Source organism: Lycium barbarum, chromosome 3, assembly GCF_019175385.1.
Source record: "Lycium barbarum isolate Lr01 chromosome 3, ASM1917538v2, whole genome shotgun sequence".
Classification (NCBI taxonomy): domain Eukaryota; kingdom Viridiplantae; phylum Streptophyta; class Magnoliopsida; order Solanales; family Solanaceae; genus Lycium; species Lycium barbarum.
The window spans coordinates 107,974,221-107,999,799 of record NC_083339.1 but is presented as its reverse complement, the minus strand read 5'-3'; the positions used below and the strand labels follow the sequence as shown (position 1 = coordinate 107,999,799).

Here is a 25,579-nt window from a genome sequence, read left to right as displayed (position 1 = left end):
TTTGGCATGTGTTTATATCCTCGAATGCAAGCTTCGTAAGCTACGAATAAATATTTGAACCTGTCCGTATCATAAAAAATAATGCAAATTCTGGAACCTGGATTTAGATTTTTAACCATGTACAAATAAGCAGTAAGCAAGCCTATCTGTGCTCCAGTGTCCCCCTAACCATGTTCTTAGCCGTTACACCTGCCTTCTGACACTGCTAATAGCTTGGTTTACAATGGAACTCCCTGAAACTGTTCTCTGGATTTTCTTTGTCGTTGGCCCTTTATTGTCAATATAGTCATTCATCAAGACTGATGCAAGGACAACTGCCGAGGCATGCTTATGAGTGTTCGTAATGTGTTCAACCCCACAAGTGTGATCACCAATGTACTTGTAAATGTGAAACCTATCCGAGTTCTCGTACTTATTGCCCCGCAACATCCAACCACAATTAGGAGAGGTGCATGCCTTATAATATTTGTTGTTACTCTTGTTTGGTTTAAAACAAAACGGGGTCTTTATTGCAGTTTTCTTCAATAAAACCTTTAAATACTCTTTGTTCTCAAATGTTTGCCCATAGTAAAAACCGGTTCCATCATTGAAGTTGTGGTTGCTTTGTGAACCACTTGGTGGTTGCCTATCACTATCAGGATAATCCATATCCATAAAATGATAACCCATGCCCTTATGTTATATTGAAACGTCATCGGCTGTCGGCTGTGGCAGTGGTGGGTCTGTGGATGGGGGTGGTGCTGCTGATGTGGAACCAACTTGAGACCTCTCAACAACATTTATTCTTAAAACAGGCCTAGAACTATCAGCAGCAACATCAAGCATGTACAATCCCACCTGCCTATCATTCGTTATAAAAGAAGGATGAGTTTTCCTCTAGTGAGCAAAGTATTAATCATATAACTAATGAGCAAGTCGCTATGCTCACAATTTAACTCCCCGCTTTGCATTACGCTCGTAACCAAGTCATTATACGTACCATTGCGACGCACAACAATCGGCATTGTCACCTTTCTCACAGAATTCCAATTCCAACATTTTGGGGTCTCCTCCCATTCATCCATATCACCACCTACTATAATATATTGTGTAATCGACGCCATACTAAAATCTATAATAGACTATGACTTTGGTCTATGCCTGGTCAATGACTCGTTGATGACTGTGTTCTATTATTGACCGGAGAGCTGTACCAGATGCAGAACCAAAAAGAGCAGGGATAACGCTCTTATCAGTTGCGAACTAGGTATTTGAATGGAGAATTGACGGAATGTCGGAATGAGGCCAGAATTTTCACTAGAAAAGTGAGTTTTTACAACAATGAGGAAAGCTCATTCTCAACGATTTCTACCAGATTTTACTTACAATGGCTGAACTATGGAAGCTTTCCATCATTGGGGACCGATTATCCGGTGAAAAGCCGAAATTTTCACCAGAAAACTGGTCTGAAAACTGCAGAAAATGGGAGCTTTTGGTGGGAAATATTTTGTTTTTTATTTCTATTTCTGATAATAAAAATGTTGGGGCTGCGGGGGTCAATGTGTAGTTTTCAAAACTTCGGGGCTGGGGTTTGACACAGCACATCTCTGACATGCTGACGTCATAAATGGTGGTCAAAATACCATTTTTTGAACACTTGTGGCCTTTTGGCAAAATAACTTTTCAATATGACCTTTTGGCCAACTCCCCCAAGTATTTTTATTTAAACCTTTTCTATTTGTATCAAATGTTTGCAAGAAAATATTCCCCTTTTTGTTTTACGTTGCTATATTTTGATCAAGAAAAAAAACATTTAAATATCATTAAAATAACAGAAAATGCTCAAATATTCCATCGAACTATCGGAAATAGCTCATTTATGCTACTCGTCAATAGTTTGGCTCATTTATGCCATCGAACTATCGGAAATGACTCATTTATGTCACTCATCAATAGTTTGGCTCATTTATGCCATCACCCGTTATCAAAATGACTCATCCATGCCACTTTTCATTAACGCCGATTTTACAATACCAGATATGACACGTGACCTCTAATTAGATTATGGTTGTGGCTCGGTAGGGTGTATGAGTAAGATTTTTATTAATTTGGGATTTAAAATTGGGTTGGTTTAATTAAACGACGAAGACCTCTAATTGGAGGCCACATGTCATATCTGGTATTATAAAACCGATGTTAATGAAAAATGGCATGGATGAGTCATTTTGGTAATGGGCGATGACATAAATGATTCAAACTATTGATGAGTAGAACAAATGAACCATCTTTGATAGTTCGGTGGCATAAATGAGCCAAACTATTGATGAGTGACATAAATGAGCCATTTCCGATAGTTCGATTGCATATTTGAGCCTTTTCCGTTAAAATAATAATAACTAAGCCTCAATTCTGGATAAGTTGAGATGTGAGAATATTAATCTTTAAAAGAAATAAAAATATTACATATATATAGAGAGAGATAGATAGAGATTATTTTATCTTGTAAATAGAGATAAAGATTTGTTTCTTAGTTAAAGAGCGTCTTTGGTTTTAATTAGAGATGGAGTTCCAAATGTCTCTAAAAAGTTCTGCCTTGTTCAAGTTTCTATTCTAGAACTCGGGTTTTATGATAAGTTGATTTAGTATTAGGATTCTCTCTCTCCTCTTTTTTTCTTATTCTTTCTTTTCTACTGTTTCTCGTTTTTACAATTAATTGCGGTATGCGTTCATTAAGGAGCCTGTTGGATATGGTTTGAAACTATGAGATGAAACCATGATTTGAAATTATGTTTGGATATGCAATTTAAATTTCTTAAGTTGTATTTTTTCTTAGAGACATAAAAACCCCACAAGTTGTGAAACTATCAAAATATTCTCAATTCCTATACAATCTTAACAAACGAGCAAGTCATAGTTCATAACAAAATTAATACGCTACTAGAAGACCTTTCTAAAAAATACAATATCAATTGATCAAACTTTCGTTCAATAAAAAAAAATTAAAATTAATAGTAATATAACTACTCTTTAATATAATCCTCTCACATGGTAGACATAAATAAAGGTTGGTAAATGGTTGGTGGGAGTAATTGTTAAAAATATCTACCAACTTATGAGTCTTTTTTTACAAAATATAAACTTATGGGTCAAGTTTTATATTTAAATTTTTTGAAACCATGGTTTGAAACCCCAAATCATGCCTTTTTGGATGATTTTGGGATTTCAAACTATGGTTTGAAACCATGAGATGAAATGCATGTTCAAACGCTGATTTCATCTTACGGTTTTAAACCATGATTTCAAATCGCATGTCCAAACGCCTACTAAGACTTAATTATGTTCATGATATGCATCTATTTTCTCTCTAATTTTGGTTAAATTGATTACAATTATATTAATATTTTAGAACTTTCTTAATTGAAAGTTTCAAGATGACATGAAAATTGAAAATCTTGGTCCAATATTATCAACCTTTATAATTTTCTATTTTTGGTAGTTCTGAGCTATATGAAATGACAAAGAGCAAATTGTTTAATTAAACGAGGTACAAAGGCACCATGGACATATTCAAACAAGTAATACTTGGTCTGACGTCAATTTGGATTTGACAATTTCCAAACGGGAAGCAATTTCTTAACTCCTTGGTAAATAAGTGTTCATGTGATTATATCATAAGATAGAGAGTCCCCCTCTTTGTAATTCTTTTTTCGATATTAATAAACAAGATACTCAGTTACAAACCTCCGCCACTTTAAGGCTGATTTTTTTGGGATTTTTGCTTAAAAAGAAGTGACCATTATCATTATGCATGTAAAATAAGCTCACCTATCCAATTCAACGGTAGAACTTTTGTTGGAAAATTCCTCAATAATTCATAGTCCAAATTCCAAAATATGTGATTGTGTAATTTTCACTACTTGTAGATGTTTAAACTGTTTGATTTAAATTCTCGATCCACATTTGACACAAAACAAAAAGAACATAATTGATCAAGCATATATAGCTCGACAAAAAGTCATGCTAGAGCCTCAACAAAACTTACATTGCCCACCACACACCCAAAAAAAGAATCGCACCAACAGCTTCTAGATGCAGTATGTATTTAGTACTCTGCATTCATAAAAAGTCAGCTTCTTATTTATAAGAGTTCAAGCCTTGGACTCTGAAGTTAATTCCTACTGATTAATGAGCTGTTTTACTGAGCTGGTTTAATTGCGTCAACAATCCAAGAAAAATTGTCAAGTGAAAAGATATACATGTATATTTCTATGCACTTATAGTCTATCTTTTTGACATTATCAAGTTAAGTGTCCTGCAAGATAAGTAGTTTATTAGAACTTTAGAAGCCTAATTAGTTACGTAACCAAGAAAAACATATTATAATTGATTAAAATAAATCGATAGTATAAAAATTCATTACATTTTCAATGTATAGAAGTTAAATCAGTTATTTATTAGCTCCTTTTTGCTCTATATTCTTAGAGATAAAGACCATTTCTAAAATTCATTAATCAGCACAAAGAACGTGAATATGCTAATGGTCCTCCTTAATATTGACCCTAGTTTGTCGACTCATGTTAGTTAATTCCCACACGAAATATGTGGCCCTTGTACTACACGAGAGACGTTTGTGGATAAAGCCAACGCATATGGCACGAAATATTTAATGGACGTAGATTTATATAATCCAAGTATCTTAGAACTTGCAAAACTCTACTTCTACAGACTACACAGCTTTCTAATTACTCGTAGTTTAGTGCTCCACTATTATGGATATTGGACAGCTTCTTGTCGTTCAGTTTGCTAATACTTAACGCTCGACTGTGTAAAGGAGGGAATTACAAAGAAATGAAGATTAGTTTAACCACCAAAAGATAGTACGTAGAAACTAAATTAACTCCAATATTAACTCTAGTCTATATAAATATATAATCTATCTATATAAATATATAATTGTGATAGACATTTGATAAGCCATGCTACTTTGTATGTTGGTGTTTTGATGATTTGACAAACCCGCTCAAGGACCAGTTATGATGATATTGTCACGACCCAGCTAGGGGCCGCGATGGGTACCCGGGGCTAGCCACCGAGCACCGCTCGTTCTACTGCTCGTCTTACTCATTTAATGCTCTTTTATCAACTTTATACTCAAATTGGAGGAAAATCATATTTTATATGGAAACGTAAATACCTTTATATACATATGCCTCTCGGCCATCAAAATAATATGTACATATAATAGCATTTCGTGAGACCATCTAACCCACACTACGCATCTACGAGCCTCTACTGGAGTACTAAACATAAGGACGAGACAAGACCTCGTCATGCCCAAAAATACATATACACAAATGTACGCAAAAGAATCGTCATAAGCACTTCCGAACAAAGGAGTGCTTTCAATCAGCTGACAGCTACTGCAGGTCTGGGTCGAGCTCTCCTCCCTGTCTACCTGTGGGCATGATCACAGCGTCCAAAGAAAACAGACGTCAGTACGAATATTGTACTGAGTATGAGAGACATAAACAAGGAAATAAGGCAACGACATACAAGAAGCATCAATATGGAATGACTGTATCTGGCTGACAAGTGTAAAAGAAATAATGCATGCTGGCTTACTCATAGTCATCATCAGGATATGCGTGCATAAATATATGTATATAAGCTGCCCGCCCATATAGGTACGGTGTAATAATGTATAAGCTGCCCGTCCATATCGGATCGGTGTGATAATCATAGCATTAGCCTGCGTCCAGGCCTCCCGCGTATGGGGTATCATCTCATGCCGCCCACTAGTGGTGTCTGCCCATGCCATTTGACCATGGTGTATCGTATAGCTGCCCGCCTTAGCGGTGACTGCCCGGCCAACTAGGCGCGGTGTTAAATCATCATCATACATGCTCATCGTAACATACTTATCATAATACATGCATAAGGCTTATGAACAACTTTACTTTATCGGGGTGACGTAAGGTCGTGGTCCCCCGATTCCATTATGGAGCAAGTATTGACATCATGCCTCACCTTGAAGGAACTAACATATAAGGTGAGTGTGAGCAATAAATATCATCATATCATATTTCTTATCTTATGTTACCATTCATAGATGTAGGCTTTTAGCTTTCCGGAATATAGGAACCCATGAAGAGGAGGAAAAATTATGCTATGAGATTCATGCCATTAGAAGAAAGGGACTAGCCTCACATACCTTTAACGTTTAACTAAGCTATCGTTCACTTGTTCTCCTTCGATATCACGTTTCTACCTTCAAAAGAGAATTCACACTTACGTTAGTTAATCGACTATAAGAACACGCTACTATTTCTAGGAAAAATTAGGCGGCACTTCCTTTGTTTATACTACTTTTCCCATATTCTATATTAACTCCCAAACGCTCACAACAACGTTCACAATATTGTATTCAACAATCATCATTTATCTACATTTACCACATTCCACCATTTTTCTCCAATTTCTCCACATTTATGGGCTTTAGCTCATCATCACATTTTCTCATACATCACACCTACTTCATGGTCTACAAGTCATTTATAGCATATTTATACTCCCAACTCATCAACATTCATAATGCAATCCAACTATCATTCAACTATGGCACTATTCACATTTTATGACCCATTTACTACACTCTTCTATAATTCATGTGTTTCAATGTATTAATGCTTCAATCATTATGAGAAGGTCATCAAACTTACCTTGGGTAGTGTTGGAACAAGCCTTGAGCAACAACACTCTTTTATGCCAAAAACCCTATTTCACTTCCTTTGATATTTCTTGGTGTAGATGAACTTTGATAGGCTTCACACTCTTGATTTCATGAATTTGGTGTTGTTGATCTTGATTTTCCTTTGATTCTCTTGAATTCTTGTGGATGAGGTGTTTTGGAGTATTCTAGATAGTTCTTGAATTGTGAAGATGAGAAATGAAATAAAATGAGCTTGGGGTCCCTTATACTTAACTTAAAAATCTGATTTTTGTGAACAGTAGTCGGGGTGTACAGTGGCCGTAAACCCAGTTTACGGGCCGTATTCTAGTTTACGGTCCGTCCTTCATGACCGTATTTAAGCATATCAGAAACAGAAAGGTTTGCTGTAGGTCATGGTGGTTTACGGTCACAGTTTACGGGCCGTATTTCAATTTACGGTCTGTATTCTGAGTCGTATTTTACCATTTCAACATTTGACAGAAAGTTGAAGTTTTGATAGTTGGAAGACAATGGCACTTTACGGTCCGTAAATCACTTTACGGTCCGTAAATCACTTTAGGGGCCGTATTCTGTTTTACGACCACTGGGCCGAAATGCAAATCTGCAACCTTCGCGTTTTCAAAACTCATGGGTAGTCATTCCCTTCTTAGTAGAACATTGTACATTCATACTCTTCGTTGGTCTATTCATTGTATGCTCACGGAAAATTTTTCGAGGTGTAACAGATATAGAGACCAGGTCTCCTCAAGTGCCGTACGGTCAACTCTACAGCTGTAAAAGTTGTTGTCACTGTGCAGTGCAACAGTACATCAGCAAAATTGCTTTATGGGCTGTCACCTTCACACTCTCTCTACTTATTCTAACATTGTGCAAAAGTGAAAATTTGATTCTTGCACAAATCAGAAAATTGCTCCATCGTAAGTGCAAGTCTCCACCGGTGTTCCTAAAAAACAAAGCCTCAACAAGCCGAAGGACCAAATCCCAGAACTGAAGATGCTTTAAGTCCTTAGGTTGTTGTGAGTCTTTGTTCATTTTTTCTTAAACTGTAAACCTACTCTTCTCTAAAAGGAAGCTGTTTGTAGGTATTTGAATTCTCAAAGGTTGCTTGTTGGAAGTCTGTTTCCAAAGCTTTTGAATGGTACACTAGGCTAGAATTAGTCTAGATGTATAGTTTGCTTGGCTAGAGGTAGTTAAGTGTGAAGGTTACAATAGGGTGTATTGTAAGGGTAAGCCTGTCAATTGGGCCGAGTCGGCCCGGGACCGGCCCACCTAATCCGGCTCGGCCCCCAACCCAGTAAGAGGGTGGTGGGCTGGGCCAGTGGAAAAAATTAGGGCCTGGGCTGGACATGTCATTTAGTCCAGTAGCCTGGCCCACCAACAGCCCGGGTTCTGGCCCACCGGGGACCCGGCCCGGCCCACTTCGAATTAATTTTTTTAAAAAAAAATTTATTTAAGTGGTATATTTGTGTATATCTTGTATATATTAATGGTATATTTGTGTATATCTTGAATATGTTGTTGGAATGAAGACTCCCAATGGCTATTTAAGTGCTAAAAATTATAAAATGTTGAGAATGTGATACAAGGCTACACAAGTACTTTAAAATAAAACTTCGAACTTAAATTGATAACATTGCAAATTCAAAACATACAAACTTGAGCGGTTAGCTTATTATAAACGAAAAGTTCAAAACACTAGCATCGATGGAGAAATTTAAAGAAGAGATAAACTTCAAAGTTCAATTTTGTGCCTTTTGTCCAAGTGCCTACGTAACGGACTGATACCCCAAAAAACCGGTTCGGACTTATGGAGATATATTTGACCACAATGTTGGTATTTAACATGTTCCTCGTCTACTCGCTCAAAATGCAACAACACCGGACTTGAAATTGATCTTCGGACTGGAGGAGGAGGTGGATGATTATCATTATCCATTAAAGTTAAATTTTGAAATTTGAACTTGGAAGTTGGAAGAGAGAGAGAGAGAGTGAGAGAGAGAGAGATTTAGATGAGTAGGAAATTTAGGGAAAGAGGAGAGTAGGGAATTGTGAGATACTATGGAGAAGAATGAATGGTATTTATAGATTGAAAATAGGGCCAAAGTATAATTTAAGGAACTTGATGGTTAAAATAAAGTTGGCAACAACTAGATTTTAAAGTATCAAACTTAATAAATTTTAGTATTAGAATTTTTTTTAAAAATAATTAAAATCCGACCCGGCCCACTAAATAAAACCCGACCCGGCCCACTTAGCCCACTACGTGCCCCTACCCGGGTAGGGGGCTGGGGCGGACACCTCTTTCCCTCCTCCAACCCGGCCCCCAACCCGGCCCACTAACTATGACCCGGCCCGACCCCATGTGACCCCCATTTATATGGCCCGGCCCGGCCCACTTGACAGGCTTATGTAAGGGTGAGGGGTTATGGGAGTTAATTCCTAGCTTACAATCAGTTGAAAACTGAGTTGCTCGTTAGTGAAGTTGAAATCCTACTGGGGTAGGTCGTGGTTTTTAATCCCTTGGGTAAGGAGTTTTTCACGTAAATATCTTGCCTTCTTTACTTCTGCACTGCATAAGGGAACTGGTAGACAACAGGTCCCTCATCTATTGTTTGGTGGATGCACAACCTTTAACAAATTGTAGGACATAGCAGCGGTGATGTGTCCAGGCCAGCATTAGCATTTATCTATTTTGTTAGAATTTTGCTATTTCAATATTTTTTGAAAATAACATAGTGTCCCCTCGGAAGAAAAAAATCAAACGCCACTTTCTTCCCGACATTGTGAAACGTCACCTACTTTAATTAAGCCTCTTAATTACGGCTCCTTCTATTCCCTTCTCATTCAGAGGTAACTCTTCTTTTCCTTTTAGGGTTCATAACGCTTTTCACAAGTCTCCTTTTTCTATAGTTTATAACATGGAATTCATCAACGAAAAGTACAACTTTTGCCATTCAAATTCAGAAAGGTAACTAATCAATTTACTTTTGTTTTCTGTTATGGGTTCTGTCAAATTTTCTCTTTCGGATGACCTCTTTACAGAATTTCATAGAGACTCTATGATAGATCGTCGGAAAACAAAACGTTAACAAACCTCCTTAAAATTACTCATATGAAAGTAATTTAATGAGTGTGACATGAAGGAAGGAAATAGTTAGGAACTAGAGAGGCAAATGCTAAAAGGAAGATTGTTTCTTATGAATATCACATACGTAAATAATTAGCACCTGACTTGTAAGCAGTTAGAACTTATTATGAAATCTTCTCACATGGATAACAAAGAAATACATAAGCATGCTGCTTTAAGTTTGAATTTAATCTCTATTCCAAGGGGGAAACACATCACATTTATCCAGATATTCCTACTAATGATAAGATGGAGGTGTGCAAAAAAGTGTACATAAAGATTATTTTAGAATGTTACTAGGGAAATTATTGATCATATATGTGGCTGTTTTAAATTCACCCCGAAATTTGATGGGCATGTGAGACTGATAGTGTAAAGCTTTAATGTTTTGAAGAAGTGCTTTATGTTATCTATCAATAACCCTATTTTTCTCTGAATTTCCCTCGCAATATTTCGTGACAATATTCCTGGACTTTCAGATTTTTGCCTGATTTTAGGTTCTTTGTAGTACTAAAGTTTGCATTATTTGGCTGTTTTGCTGTCCCTTTGTGATGTCCAATCAATTTTCCAAGAAATATACATAAAAAAACACTACATAGTTCCGCGAATTAAATTTTTGGACAATTTTCTTTATCCATGCAATACTTTGGATAGCACTACTATGAGAAGAAAACACATTATTGGCATGATAAAATTTCTATGTTTTCCTTTTTTAATGCTTTTAAAGTTCTTACTCTTAGTTTTATAACCTCATAGTTTATTAAACAATTGATAATTTGTGTCATCAAGGAAAGAAGAGGAGATTTCAGCAATGGGATGTAACTGGCTAGGAATATTCTAAACAGTTACTTATTATTTATTATAAGATAGACTTAAGTTATACAATGACGGAAAAACTATATGAAGTTATCATCTTTAGCATTCATTCTATATGTTTCTGTAATAGGACAGGTTATCGAGAGAGACTGATGGAGAACAACAGAGATGGAAATGGAGTGTAATGACCCGCTTGGTCGTTATGCTTAATTTTACCATTCTATCCTTGTTAGTACCTTCCCGAGGTTAGGAATGAGCGGACCTAAATAAATTGGGGTGTGTTTTGTGTTGTGTTTTGTGACTTATAAGTGACCCTGTGATGTGTTTTAACTTGGTTGTTTGTTAGCTTGTGTTCATTGGGCCTTAGAATGAATTTGAGACACTAAGTATAAAAATGTAGAAAATTTCGTGCTCACTGCCTAAAATGCATCACTGCAGCGAGAAGGGGTCTCGCTGCAGCGAATGTTTGGATGTTGCAATGGCCCGCTGCAGCGAAGTGGGGACCGTTGCAGCGGTCCTCATTAAGTCAGAAACCCGAGTTAAATACCTTATTTCGACCCCACTCCTCACATAACTCCAAAAACAATTCCCAAGAACCCTTGAGGTGAATTTTCTAAGGCAAGGTCAATACTCTTCATCAAGGTAACTTTTCACCATTAATCTTGTTAGTTCTTTAATCACATTAACTCCTAGCACCAAATAAAAGATAGTTTGGGGAGAATTGAAAGGTTAGAACACCTAAGTTCATAAAACCCTAGAATATTAATGGGTTATTGTTTATTGTTGTTTAGTGATGTTTAATCATCTAAGAGTAGATATTATCACTTCATAGCGTGAGAATTGGATATTCAATGATGGAAATTGTTTATTGAGACCTAGAGTTCCAATAAAAATGGGAACTTTGGCTAAAACCAGATTTGTAGGGTTGAATTGATTATAGAACCCATAAATTGAGTTAATACTCCATTACTTACTTAGTATTATGACTTCTAGACTTTGAACATTCTGAGGCATTGCGAAAGGGGAAGACTGTAGTGAACTGATTCCATTTCTCAAATCTGCTTTGAGGTAGGTTACGGTTTACTTGAGTTAGACTTTGCTTAGTTAATTGTATATGTTGTAGAATTTATGGGAGAAACCATGTCTAGGTCTTCGGACTTGGAGTTTGGTGTTCATTGTTAGTTGTATGATTTAATTGTGTGAAGTGATTCTCCATTGTTGAGCCTGATAAACTTGAATTGTATTCATGAGATGTTGAAAAGAAGATGTTCATATATAACCTTCAGAGATGAATTGTTGTTAGCGACATACTCTATTATTATTGAACATATTATTTGTGAGACTTATTGTATCTTGTGTTAGTTGATTATACCTCATTGGTGTTGGCTTGACACGTGTATTTGAGTTATTCTTGTGATGTGATTATGAGGCATTTATTGATAATGATTGAGATGGAACATATACATTTCCTACGACATATTTCACAGGGGGTGACGATGTAGCCTAGTTATGAGCTCGTGGTCCGAGGTTCATTCCGAAATGAGTGGTACATGGACACCATGGGTCCCTGCAGGTCATGGCTATTTGGGAAAACATTACCATTTAGCATGTGTGTACAGATATGTGATGGAGCTTGAAACTTCATTGTTTATTGTTTTACTTTCGGCTTAAGTATTGGTGTTTCATTGTTGGTAATTGGTGATTGATTCTGAAAGAGGATTCTTTGAGGATATTTATTGTGATCCATGTTTGTTGTGTCTGTCTGCCTATTCCATTTATTTTATGTATGTATGCATGATACTAATCTTATTCGGCCTATGATACCTACCTGTACGTGTTGTTTGTACTGATCTACACTTGCTGTACTTTTTCTGTGAGTGCACATTTTGAGCCAGAGACGTCTTCCAGACCTCGTATCTAGTGAGTTTATTCATTACCAAGATCATAGGGCGAGCTCCTATCCATGCCATGTCGCCTGAAGATCTTTCTTTATTTCAGATGTCTATTTTCATCCCAGACATTATGTTTATTTTTAGGCAGTATCTCTTTTTTTAGACATTGTTGGTTAGAGTCCTTGTACGGTGATTTTCAGATTTTGGGGATGTAATAGCTAGATTTCCGCACTTGCGATTAAATTATTTTATTGTCAGACATTTTATTCCATTATTCGTGAGTAATGTTTATTAACTGGTTTAAGTGATTGACATTGGCTCGATAATGGGTTAAGGGATTGGTTCGCCCACTATAGGACTAGTGTGGGTGCCACTCACGTCTGTTGGGACGTGACATGGAGTTACTTCATGTGAATATGAGATTGAAGAGCGTTGTTCCACTTTACTCTAAGATAAATCATTTAAGTATTACGAAAGTGAAAATAGATATTTTTTTTTATAGGTTTAAGTGTTTTGTTTCTTTGAGATATTGGAATAGTATTATTTTTTTCTACATTATATCATGTTTTTCGTTGCTCATAGAAGTTTGTTTCATCTATTATTCGTGTGAGTTTTTTTTTTTTTTTTTCATTTAGAGTAATTGTGCATGTACAGGATTTAACCAAATCTCGCAAGGTTTCTTTTTTATTTTTGATATATGCTTTAAGTTCATCTGAAATTTTTGCATATACTAAGTTTAAGAAGGGGTGTATATATGAGTCCACCAAAGTGTAGAGAACCAGGTTCCCTTAGGTAAAACAGAAAGTAAATAATACAAGATATTTACGTGGAAAACTTCTTGCTCAAGAGATTAAAAATCACGACCTACAACAGTAGGATTTGCTCAACTTCACTATAAATGAGCAACTTCAGATTACAACCTATTGCAACCTAAGAATTAAACTCTTAATCCCTTCCCCTTACAATAACTCTATTGCAAGACCTTTACAATAACTCTATTGCAAAGAACACACCTTGACTAACTCTAGTCAAGTGAACAAACTCGTAATGGTTGATAATCTTCCCTACCATTTCACTTCTTAAAAGTTGTGTAGGAATACAAGATAATTAACACAAGACAAAGACTCAACAAAACTAAGAACTTTAGACAACTTCAGTGATTGGTCCTTCTGTTTGTTGCAGCTTTGTTCTTGATAGCACTTGAGAGATGCGACAGCTGCACTTGAGAGGATAGTGATTTTGTATATTCAAGTGATAGGGTTTTACTTGTAACATGTTGCTTATATAGGTGAAGCAAGTATTGAAGTGAGAGGGACATTTCATTGTCCACTAGCAACTGCAGCTGTGCTGTTGCACTGCTGCCAGATGGTACAGTGTTAACATCTTTACAGCTGTAGAGTTGACTCTACAACAGCTAGTGGAACCTGATCCCTCTAAAAGCATATCTGGTTCCTCGAATCAGTTTATCAAATTATCAAAACATGAAATATCATAACTTATCAGAGTTACTTCATGTGAATACGGGATTGTAGAGCGTTGTTCCACTTTATTCTAAAGATTAATCATTTAAGTATTACGAAAGTGAATATAGATTTTTATAGGTTTCTGATTCTTTGAGATATTCGAAAAGTATTATTTTTTTCTACATTATCTCATGTTATTTGTTGCTCATAGAAGTTTGCTTCATCTATTATTCGTGTGATTTTTTTTTTCCATTTAGATTAATTGTGCATTTGTACTGGATTTAACCAAATCTCGCAAGCTTTCTTTTTTATTTTTGATAGATGCTTTAAGTTCATCTGAAATTTTTGCATATACTAAGTTTAAGAAGGGGTGTATAACTACTATAGCATAAAGCTTCTCATGTTGTTGAAATTGAGGTTAAGCTTTGCTACTTTGTCGATCTTCTACATGTTTTTAGCATTTTTGATAGTGACTTTTCCTTTTTAAGGACTTTAGTGAAATTAGTTTTTTTTTTTAGTCAATATTATTAAATGGTTTTCAATTTTGAATGTTCTATTTAGTTGTTAATGAGAAGCGTGAATTAATTTTGAAATTGGTGATATTATGATGCTAACATGAGCAAATATTAAATTTGTGTATTCCACATGAAAATTGTATCTCTTCCATCTTCATTAAGGTTATAACAAAATCATATGATATGTTTACTATTTTCTTTCTTGACTGCGCGAAGCGCGAACAACTTGACTAGTTATTACATAAAATATGAGCATTATAGAAGAAATATAAACTAGAGATCTAGAGAGGAGAATGTAGGGATCAATCTTTTTCAGATGTCTTGAAGAGTGTATTTCCAAGGTGAATCATCCAAAAGGTTACAAATAGTAAATGCCAAAACAATCATTGTAACATACAAAAGTTTCATAGAACTTAGTAAATGCGTATGGAGTAGTAGCTTACCTGCAAATGTATGCATGCACGAAGACGAATGTCAAGAGGGGAAGCTCTTATCAGAAGATATTGGGTAGCCGAGATGGAGTGTGCATTATTTGGATTAAATCCAAAAATGGAATTGAACAAATATTTTAGTTGTTTGATTTGTTTTTTTGGTTCGGTCAGATGAACAATTTAAATTTTTGAGTATTTGGTTTCGTTTCGAATTTAAAAAAATAAAATCGAGAAAATCAAATTATTAAGTGCAGGGTTGGCCGGCTGGTCCTAGTGTACAGTTTATGGGTTCATTTGAATCCAGTAACTTTGGTTGAGCCATTATATATATATATATATATATATATATATATATATATATATATATATATATATATATATATATATTAAAATTCATTAAATTAATAAGTACGAATAATGAATTTGGAACCCAGTAAATTAAAAGGAACTCCCAAGTACTTAAATGAAAGGGATAAGGCATAAGTAACACCGAACTACAACTGAAGTTCCAAGGACCCACATTTCCTTTTCGGGAGTCCTATTAACACCCCTAGGCTTTTTTAAAGCATAATAAATACCACCCTAAGAGGAACCGAATTCGTGGTGGGTAGTGAAATACACGCACTACAATGTGTAATTTCGTAATTTTTTTAGATCTATTTCATTTTCTTCTTCTTATTTATTTTTCCAATATTTTGACTTTTTAAATATTAAATTATCAAAAATCAAAACTTAAAAGGCTTGAATCAATCTCTTATAACCTGTGTACAAAATTTTGAAGAAAAAAATATGAGAAAAAGAACAACTGGAACGAAAAAGTAGAGGGCAATAGAGAGGAGGAAGAACATCGCCCTCGGTTCTAGTACTGCCTCTGTAGTTTTAGTTATTTTTCCCATCTGGGTGTTCTTGAATAAGCAGATTTTTAGTTTGGGTGTTTGTTATTTTTTGTCAAATGAACCAATAGAAATCCCAAACAGATGGTGGAGCTATAGAGGAAGTGGCGATGGTGGTTTAACGGGTGGTTTACAGTGGAATTGGTGTTTGATGGGTCTGTTCTCGCATGGTGGAGTAACAAAGGCCGTTTCCTGTGGGTTTTTAGTGGAGCTACGGTGCGAAGTGTGTGATTTAAATGTGAAACGGGGCTTGGTGGTGGAAGGCCGATGAGGACATCGACCTGGTGGTGAAGGAGCAAAGCTCACATGGTGGATTGAAAGTGCCGCCACCGCTGCCGGTGTTTTTTCCCGAACAGAACAAAAAGAAAGAGAAAACAAGTAAAAAGTAAAAAGTATATATAATTTAATACAAAATGCTACTAAAAATTAAAAAAGATATTTTTATGGTTCTCACTCTCTCAAAGAGTGAAATACACTCTTCTTATCACATCAACGCTTAAGGGGACATTTATTTCTTTTTAAATAGGTTTGTGGGGGGAAGGGTAATAGGACCCCTGAAACAAAAAGGGTATCACTGGCACTTGGGATATACTTCAGGGGTACTTATGCCTTATCCCAAAATGAAAACTTTTTTTTTTTTTTGTATCCTGTCAGTCCACATAGACCATCTACACATTGAGGATCCATATTTGCACTAAATATGTTTGATTTGGCTGTATTAATTGTTAGCACAGAAGCATTTGAGAAATCTTGCAGTCCTCTTTAACATAATTAGCAGGACAGACTGAAATGAAAATCCTTAATGTGACGTCACGGTCAACTTCAATATCTTTGTAAAGATAGTAAAGGTGAAATTGGTCCCTTTCTCAACTCTCAAGCTCCTTTTCCCTTTTATACATCCATGTACTCCTCCATTCAGCGAGATAGTGCACTGAGCTGTAGAAATGCAGTTTATTACGCATCTTATAAATTTATGGGGATAATTTAGTGCCTGCATGATCATCTCCTCTACAAACTTCTATTCTATATAAAATCATATGCTTTTCTTAGGTCTATTTTGATCAGGGAGCTCTTTGTTTAGAACTTCATTAAACAAAAATATATCTTGAATTTTACAATTTTCTGTTCCTGAATTATCTATCATTACAATATTTTAGTAAAAATTAAAGAATCGTTCCTAGTCTAAAATCATAATTGGATATCAAATGTGTTAGATGGATCAAGCGTAGTCCATTAACCTTTAAGCTCAACACTTTTTTCTTTTTGGTGAAGAATTTTTTATTTATTTATCTCCACGCGAACTTTTACAATGAAGGACATATTGACCAGGAGCCTGCTCCCCTATTCCTAGTATTGCTCTGCCCTTTGGCTCTCTACTTTCTTTTACAGTTCACCTAGTCTATCTAAGTATACTCAACTCCCAGTTCTTGTCGCTCCTACTCTGTTTAGTGCATATGAATGTGTCATGTCTGTATTTAATCTCCTGTTTGATCTGATCAATTATATGTGATTGCCTTGGGACCTTGTGTTCCCATAAAGACGTGTTCCTTGCTTTCCAGATTTTGTAAATTAAGCTTGAGAGCACTGCTATTACCAGCTCCCTGCTTCTTCTCCTTTGTGTACACCGTGCTAGCCTTCTCCAGATCCCCATTAACTCCCAGTTCTATATCCCTTTGCCCAGCCAGTTCAAAGCTTCCCTTAGGCACTGTGTCGAAAATAGGCACTCAAAAAATAGGTGCTCCACGTTTTCTGGGCATGCTCCGCATAGTAGGCAGTCCAAGTCTTGGCTTACTCCTATTTTGTGTAGCCTATCTTTGGTTTGGAGTCTTCTATGCAAGCTAACCAGCAAATGAAGCCGTGCTTAGATACGTTGCCTTTGCTCCACACCCATCTGTTCCAAGGCCAGTCGTTACCCTCTCCTCTCTTCCATATATACCCACTGCTTATAGTATATTTGTCTGATGCTTTCAGCCATCCTTGATTCACATATCCAGACGAATAGATCTCTTATTTTACAAACTTTCTTCCAATACCAACAACAGTCAATAGGGTGTACGCACTACCACCAATCGCACCCTTTTAAGTAGATATGATTGATCCACTTTACCTACACGTTGTTGGCTTTTTGAGCTAAATTCCATACATATTTGCCTACAGCTGCCTCGTTCCACGTGATACATTCAGTGATACCTAAACCTCCTTGTCTCTTTGGCCTGCATACAAGGTCCCAAGCAACTAGGGGTGTTTTGGTAGTGTTTGTTTTCCTGTCCCATAAGAAATTTCGACATATAGCAGTGATCCCCTTCATCACCTGTTTTGGCAATATGAACATTAAGGCCCAATAGCTATGTATATGTAGGAGCACTGAATTGATCAACATAGTTCTACCTGCATAGGAGAGGTGTCTAGATCCCCAACTTCTGATCTTAGCAGTTAGTTTATCGACTAGTACTTCGCAATCCATCTTTGAAATTCTCCTGGAGGATATAGGGACTTCCAATCGGAATGGGAGTCTCCCTTTTGTATACCCAGTTAGCTCGCATAGGTCTTCCACCTCTTGTGTTCCCATGTTAGCACTGAAAATATTAGATTTAGGGGCACTAGTTGTCAAACCTGAAGCTTTGGAGAATGTCATCAGCCCCCGTAGCATTAGCACGACCGATTGGAAGTCCCCTTTGCAGAAAAGAAGTACATCGTCAGCAAAGCATAAGTGATTAAGCTTCAGGCTTTTGCATTTGGTGTGATATTAAAATCCCTCTTGGGTGGCCACCGCATTCATGATTCTTGTAAAATATTCCATGCAAATTACAAAGAGTTGGGGGGAGATGGGATCTCCTTGTCGCAATCCTCTTTGACCTTTGATACTACCATAGACCCCTCCATTTATAGCCAGTGAGTACTAGGTGGTGGTTATGCACGTCATTGTCCATTTGATGAATTGGCTAGGAAAGTTTAGGGCATATAGCATCTCCTCCACAAACTTCCACTCCACACTGTCATATGTTTTTTTTAAGTCAATTTTTATAAGGCAACTTTTCGTGGTTTGCTTCTTGTTGTACAATATCACCAGGTCCTGACATATCAGCACATTTTGTGCAATTGTTCTGCCTGCAATGAATGCGCTTTGATTGTCCGAGATAATGTGGGGCAGCACTTGCTTTAGCCTGTTACAAAGGACCTTCGAAATCACCTTATAAGTGGTATTGCAGCATGCTATTGGCCTGTAGTCACTCACTGTTTCATCATGTTCACACTTGGGTACCAGTGTTATGGTAGTATTGTTCCATGCTTTCAGTATTTTTCCAGACCAGAAGAGTTCCTTCACTCTAGCTATAAGATCTTCTTTGGTAGTTACCCAGCAGTCCTTAAAGAATTGGCTTCCAAAGCCATCTGGCCCTGAGGCCTTATCTCCATTTGTAGCCCATAGTGCATGCTTTACCTCTTGGTCCTCTACTGGTCGGATCAACAATTCCCTTTGTTCCATGGTTACAACAGGCCCTTTCCTTACTGTAGCACTGCAGACATGTGTTCTATTTGGCATTGAAGTGCCTAACAACCCTGTATAAAAGTCCATAAATGCTTCAGTAATGCCCTTCATACCCGTGCTTTCATTCCCTTTGAGTCTCTGATAGTGAAAATTCTATTTGCACATCTTCTTGCCTTGAGAACACTATGAAAGAATTTTGTGTTCAGATCAGCATGCTTAAGCCATTGTATTTTGCTTTTTTGCTATAGGTATTTTGCCCTCGCTGCTGTCCATATCTCGCATTCCTTCAGTAGTTTCGTTTCCTCATTTATCAGCATCACATCAGTAGGACGTTGTTGTAGGCGAGTTTGACATTGTATTAGTTTCTCCCGAGCATGTTCAGTACTCTTTTCAACTTCATGGAAGCTTTCTCTGTTAATCTTCCTCAGCACAGCCTTTACCCTATTCAATTTACCCACAACTTGGTATATTCTTGTGCATGTTATGGACTTTTCCCAGCTTTGTTTCACCTTGTCCTGGAAGCCTGGAGCCAGACTCCACATATTAAAATATTTGAATCTAATAGTCTTGCTAGGCCTCCCAGTCTCCCAATTTATCATACCAGGACAGTGATCAAATAGTCCTTCATTCGCAAAGTGCACTTCCGAGGCAGGCAGGCCAGTGATCCACTCACTATTCACAAGTGCTCTATCGATCCTACTATAGACTCTTGTGGAGTCTCCATGCTTATTGTTCTAGGTGTAGAATGAGCTAGACGACTTGAGATCCTGCAACCTGCATATAGCGACACATCTCTTGAAGTCCCTGGTTTCAGCAACTGTTACAAGGCTGCCCACCCTCTCGTTCCCATTTAGCACGTTGTTGAAATCTCCCATCACCACCCAAGGGCCTTGTATGGTATGATGGATGGCTTCTAACTCGTGCCACATTTCCCTTCTAAGTGTTTGGTCATTAAAGCCGTAGACCAGTGACACTTTAAAGTGTTTTCCTGTTCCTCCATGTTGCACCTCACAATGTATTACTTGTGCGGACATACTAAATATATTCACATTATATATCATAGGTTTCCATAGTAACCATATCCTCCCACCCGGGTGTTTCGATAAATTGGTACTGAATGACCATCCACTACATAGGTTAAGAGCTGCTCTCTGAGCTTTGTTGCTCTTAACCTTAGTTTCTAGGAGTCCAAATAGGCCAACTTTACTATTGTGCAGGAATAGATTCATCTATTTATGCTTCTCTAGCCTATTTAAACCCCTAGTATTCTAAAATCCGATGCTATCCATTGGCAGGGGGTTTGCCTCCACCCCTTCCATTTCCTGGAACCACCTTAGTCACTACTTCTATAGGGTTAGAAGTACCAACTGCTGCATCTGTCTCCCCTACCCTGTTATTCTCAGCTTGCTTGTCTTTCGTTGCTGTATTTTCCTGCCTAGTCTCAGCTGCTTCCCTTTGTCCAGTCTGCTCATCTTCCTTATCCTTAAGTAGTTGAAATGAGTTGTCAGTAGTTATGTTGGTGGTCGGTGTAGCAGCTTTCTGTTTGGCCCTCTTGGAATTCACTTGAACGAATCCCTCTCTATCTTTTTGTTGGCCTTCCTTTCCTATCTGTATCTCCACATGCTTCCCTTTCATCATGTCCTTGTTCTATTTCCTGCACAATTCTTGTGTGTGCCCAAAGTTCTTGCAATGGGCACATAATACTGGTCTCCACTCGTATGTTACTTCTTGTTCAATAACTTGGCCCTTCTCATTCTCAAACATCACAAAATCTGGGCATGCTTGGTTCAGGGTCACTTCCACCATTCTTCTTGCGTACATTAGCCTTTCCCTCATGTTTGTCGCATTATCAATCTTCAGCGGCTTTCCAATTAGACTAGCAATTTTCGTGAGAGCAGTTTGTCCCCAATATTTGAGTTCTAGCCCCTCCAATCTAACCCACACCGGGACTTTTTCCACTATCGTCTTGTTCATTTCAACATCAGGTTCCCATCCATTCACCACTATTGGTTTACGATCGAACATTTGGATTCCCTTATCGATTGCTTTGCTCCGATCCTCCATACAATCAAATCTTACCAGAAATACGCCCCTGTTCACTTGCGCTACTTTGTCAATATCTAGTGCCCTCCATATACATTTGAAGTACCCCTCAATGACAGTTAATGCCGGATTCGAGCCTAAGACGTAGCACACAACTGCTGTAGGCCAGAATACCACTTCCTCCTGGATATCATCCATGGTAATTTTCACATTCACAACAGATGATTCGTCAATTGAGCCAGACCCCTTTGTAATTAGGGGATTGTCACTCATATTCCAATCGATTGCAGTGTCTAGGGTTTTTTGTTTACCTGTGACGGCGCATCTCGTTTCGTCTGTATCCATTATGTCAGCCAGGTCGGGCTTTTTGGACCTTGATTTGAGCCTCAAGTGGGGGTCGTTGTCGAAGTAGCCCCTTGTATTCCCACCACAGGTGATTGCTGTAGTGGTAGTGGTGTGATCCCTTGAAGAACATTAACGCTCTTTGTTTTCTTAGCATCTCTAGATTGTGGTACCCCTTTCTTAGCGTAGGTAGCGCTTGAGTTGTATCCTGTAGCCATTTGCCCTCTCCCTCTTGATTTCGAATTTCTCGCCATTTTCAGCCTTAGCTAAGAGAAGCTCTCATCTAGAGAGAGAAAGGGTTTTACACTTTATATTGAATAGGCTTTCACCCAGGTAATAACACTCAAAGCTCAACATTGATGGGTGCAACAAAGACAACCCAGGCAATGCAGGTACGCTGGTGACATCTTAATAGATGATAATGGAAAATGGATGGTAATATCTATGTATGCTGCATATTTTGGTAATAATTGCAGTAATAATAAAGCAGCGGCCGGGATTATGAAAATCAAATGGTGTAACAGTAATGGATATATACCAAAATTTGGCCATTGAGCCTGACTCAATGACCATTACATATCAATATGATCAACGCAGCTGTAGTCATTACATGGCAAGTGAGGGATTTCATTTAGCAAATTCAAATACATGCTCGACAGGGGAGTTTTGAATTGGTACATTGTTTTGGAGAGGTAAATAGATCAGACTCACCAATTTTGGAGAAACACACTAAGAAAGACACTTTCTTCATTGAAAATTTAAATCTCTCTTCTAGAATGAAAGTTTTCTTGAAGAATGATGTAGTGGGCCTTTCCACTTTCAGAATGAGACCAAATGCTAAATGACTCACTCTTGAAAATGCGCATGGATAGTAACATGTTAGTATTCACAGCTTCTGTTTATTTCCCCTGAAAATTTCAAAGTTTCAAATGTATAAAGGAGGAGTCCTCTCATTGTATTATCACTCTTTTGTTAGCACTAGGAATGAGCTAGCTTCATCCTTCATATAAGATAGAATTATTGGACAAAATGGCATCTTGATGTCCTCAATTTGACTATGATATCTATTGGTTGGGCTGTTGTGTAACTTCCACCATTCACTGGTGGTTTCATTGGAAATATAAGGAGGGGCCTTGATAATATCATAGCGCGCAAAGAGGATGGAAGATGGAGATAAAAATTAAGCTCCATCATATCATTCTTAAGAACTCCACTCAATTACACATAATAACATTGCAAAGGACTTTATATAGGTGCTAATTAAAGGATAATTCTAGACATAAAACTACTAAATAATTTCACAGACATACTATGAATTGGCCACATTGAAATCATCAAATGTTACACCTCGGAAAATTTTCCGTTTATGCACAGTGAATAGACTGACGAAGGGCACGACGTATACGATGTTTTGATAAGTAAGAGATAATATTTTATGATTCTAAATGAGATTTCAAAGACATTTGAGGTAGGAGATGAAAATTGTTAAGGAAAGCAAGGTATATGTTGTGTGTCGAGCAAGAATTACGAGTATCGAATTAATGATGGCTTAATGATATTTTGGAGAAGAGTTATAATATCCCTTAGATTGGTAATGAAGTGTTAAACAAGTATCAAGAAGGTTCCATAAGGATTGGAGATCAAACGAAACGACGAGGACAACTTCGGAAAAGCTGTGAGTTACACAACCACCTTACACGGACCGTGAAATTTTATACGGACCATATAAGGGTCCGTATAACCCAACAGAAAGAATGTTTTCCATGGTAATGAACCACAGAAACTTATACGGACCGTACAATGTTATACGGACCGTATAAGTGGTCCGTATAATGCCCGACGGACTGATTAAGTTGCAAGTTTAAATACATGTTCCCACTTTTATTTTCTCATTCTTTCCACTTCTTCATCTCTCTAAAGACTTCTAGAGGGTTCTAAATATTTCATCAACACAAATTCATGACAAATCAAAGGTTCATATCATAAATCCAAGAGGATCAAGTGCAAGAAACTCATTAGGGTTCATCCAAGACGAGAATCTCATTGGAAGTGGAGCTAGGGTTTTGATCAAGTGAAGTATTTCCACTCAAAGCTCATTCCCACACTATCAAAGGTAAGTTTTATGATCATTACATGTTGTTTAAAGTATTGGGGGGGGGGGGGGGGGTTGAAAGACTTGGATTATGGAAGAAGATAGAAAATGGGTTACAAAATATGAGATTAGTGGCAATTGTGAGTAGTAGATTAATATGAATCATGATTCTTGATATGTTGTGATTGTAATTACGTTCTGAATGATGTTAAGAGCATTAGAGAAACATTAGATGATAATGAATGTAATGTTGTATTATGATCATGATTATGGATGACCTTGAGAGGAAATTGTGGGGATTGGATAATGATGAATTTGACGAAAGTTATTGATGATGATACTATGAATGTTATTATTGAAGTTTGGGAGTTGATAGATGATATGGGGAAAGTCGTATAAATAAAGGGAATGCTGGCCAATTTTTTCTAGCTTTAGTAAGCACATTCATATAATCGATTAGCTAATGTTAATGCGAATTCTCTTGAAGGTAGAAACGTGAGCATTGAAGGAGAACAATCAAGCGATGGAATTGTTAAACGAAAGAGCATTAGGACTTCTAGTCCTTTCTTTCTAAGGCATGACTCATATGACATGAATCCTTCTATCTTTCCATGATTTTCCTACATATCGGGAATTATGAGTCTACGGGTATAAAGAGCTTCATACAAGATAAAGAAAAGAGATACGTTACGGGCATGACGATACCGATGATGAATCTAAGTCTAAAAGTCCTAATGCTCTTGATACGATAATTCTACGAAGCTAATGATCCTTATATGATTCCTACGATATTATTTTCCTTACCTCTACACGACTTTCTTACATTCCGGGAACTATGAGTTAAAGTTGATAAAGAGCTTCTTATGAGGTAAAGATGAGAAATATGTCATGAATACAAAAATAATGATGGTAAGTTTAAGCCTAGAGATTCTAAAGCAAGATATAATGTCTATGAAGTTAAAGATCCTACTTACGATCCCATGATATTGTTCATGGTGTACACTCACCTTAAAATGTTAGTTCCTTCAAGGTGAGATATGATGAATATGATTACTCCATAATGGAATCGGGGGTTCTCGACCTTATGTCACCCCGACATTATTATAGATTGTCTATAAGCTCTAATGCATGTCCTATGACCAATGTTCCGAAAATTTACGAGTCTATGTTCATAAGGGGTTCCATATGAGATAAAGGTAAGAGATATGCCATAGATACGATGATGGTAATGATGAGCCTAAGTTTAGAGATTATAAAGTTTATCATGCGATATTTTTACGAAGTTCATGCTACGAATATGATATGATTTTCATAGATTGTCTTTAAATTCAAATGCATGCTCTATGAAAAGTTATGATAAGCTTATGAGATATATGTGATGATAACGATGACGATGTTGATAGTGATGATGATAATGATGACGATGATACAGATATCACTGAGCCTTTGTAGGGCCAGGTACGGACAATACTGAGCCTTGGTAGGGCCAGGTACGGATAACACCAAGCTTTATTATAGCTGGGTACGTAAGACACCGAACCTATATGGTCGGGTATGATACTACTATGTATTCAAATGTATGAAAAGCCCAGAGGACATGTATGTGATACTGTCGAGCCACTACGTGGCCGAATACGGATAAAGTTTAATGTGTATGAGCAGATACGGTACTATGATATATATAGATGATACAATGATGTATGCACTATGATGATACATGTACTATGATTATATATATGATATAGGCATGAAAGGTATCCACCCTTAAA

At 37.1% G+C, this 25,579-nt stretch overlaps 1 protein-coding gene across 1 annotated transcript; it reads right to left on the bottom strand.

Annotated features, from left to right (window-relative positions):
* Positions 1–20,980: 20,980 nt before the first annotated feature.
* LOC132631110 (uncharacterized) lies at positions 20,981–21,721 on the bottom strand. Its single transcript, XM_060346711.1, has one exon. It carries the CDS (start codon positions 21,719–21,721, stop codon positions 20,981–20,983), a length of 741 nt encoding a protein of 246 aa, XP_060202694.1.
* Between the last annotated feature and the right edge of the window lie 3,858 nt (positions 21,722–25,579).

Excerpts from the sequence above, each read along its gene's own strand:
- LOC132631110 (XM_060346711.1), bottom strand. The coding sequence starts at position 21,721 with ATGGATACAGACGAAACGAGATGCGCCGTCACAGGTAAACAAAAAACC.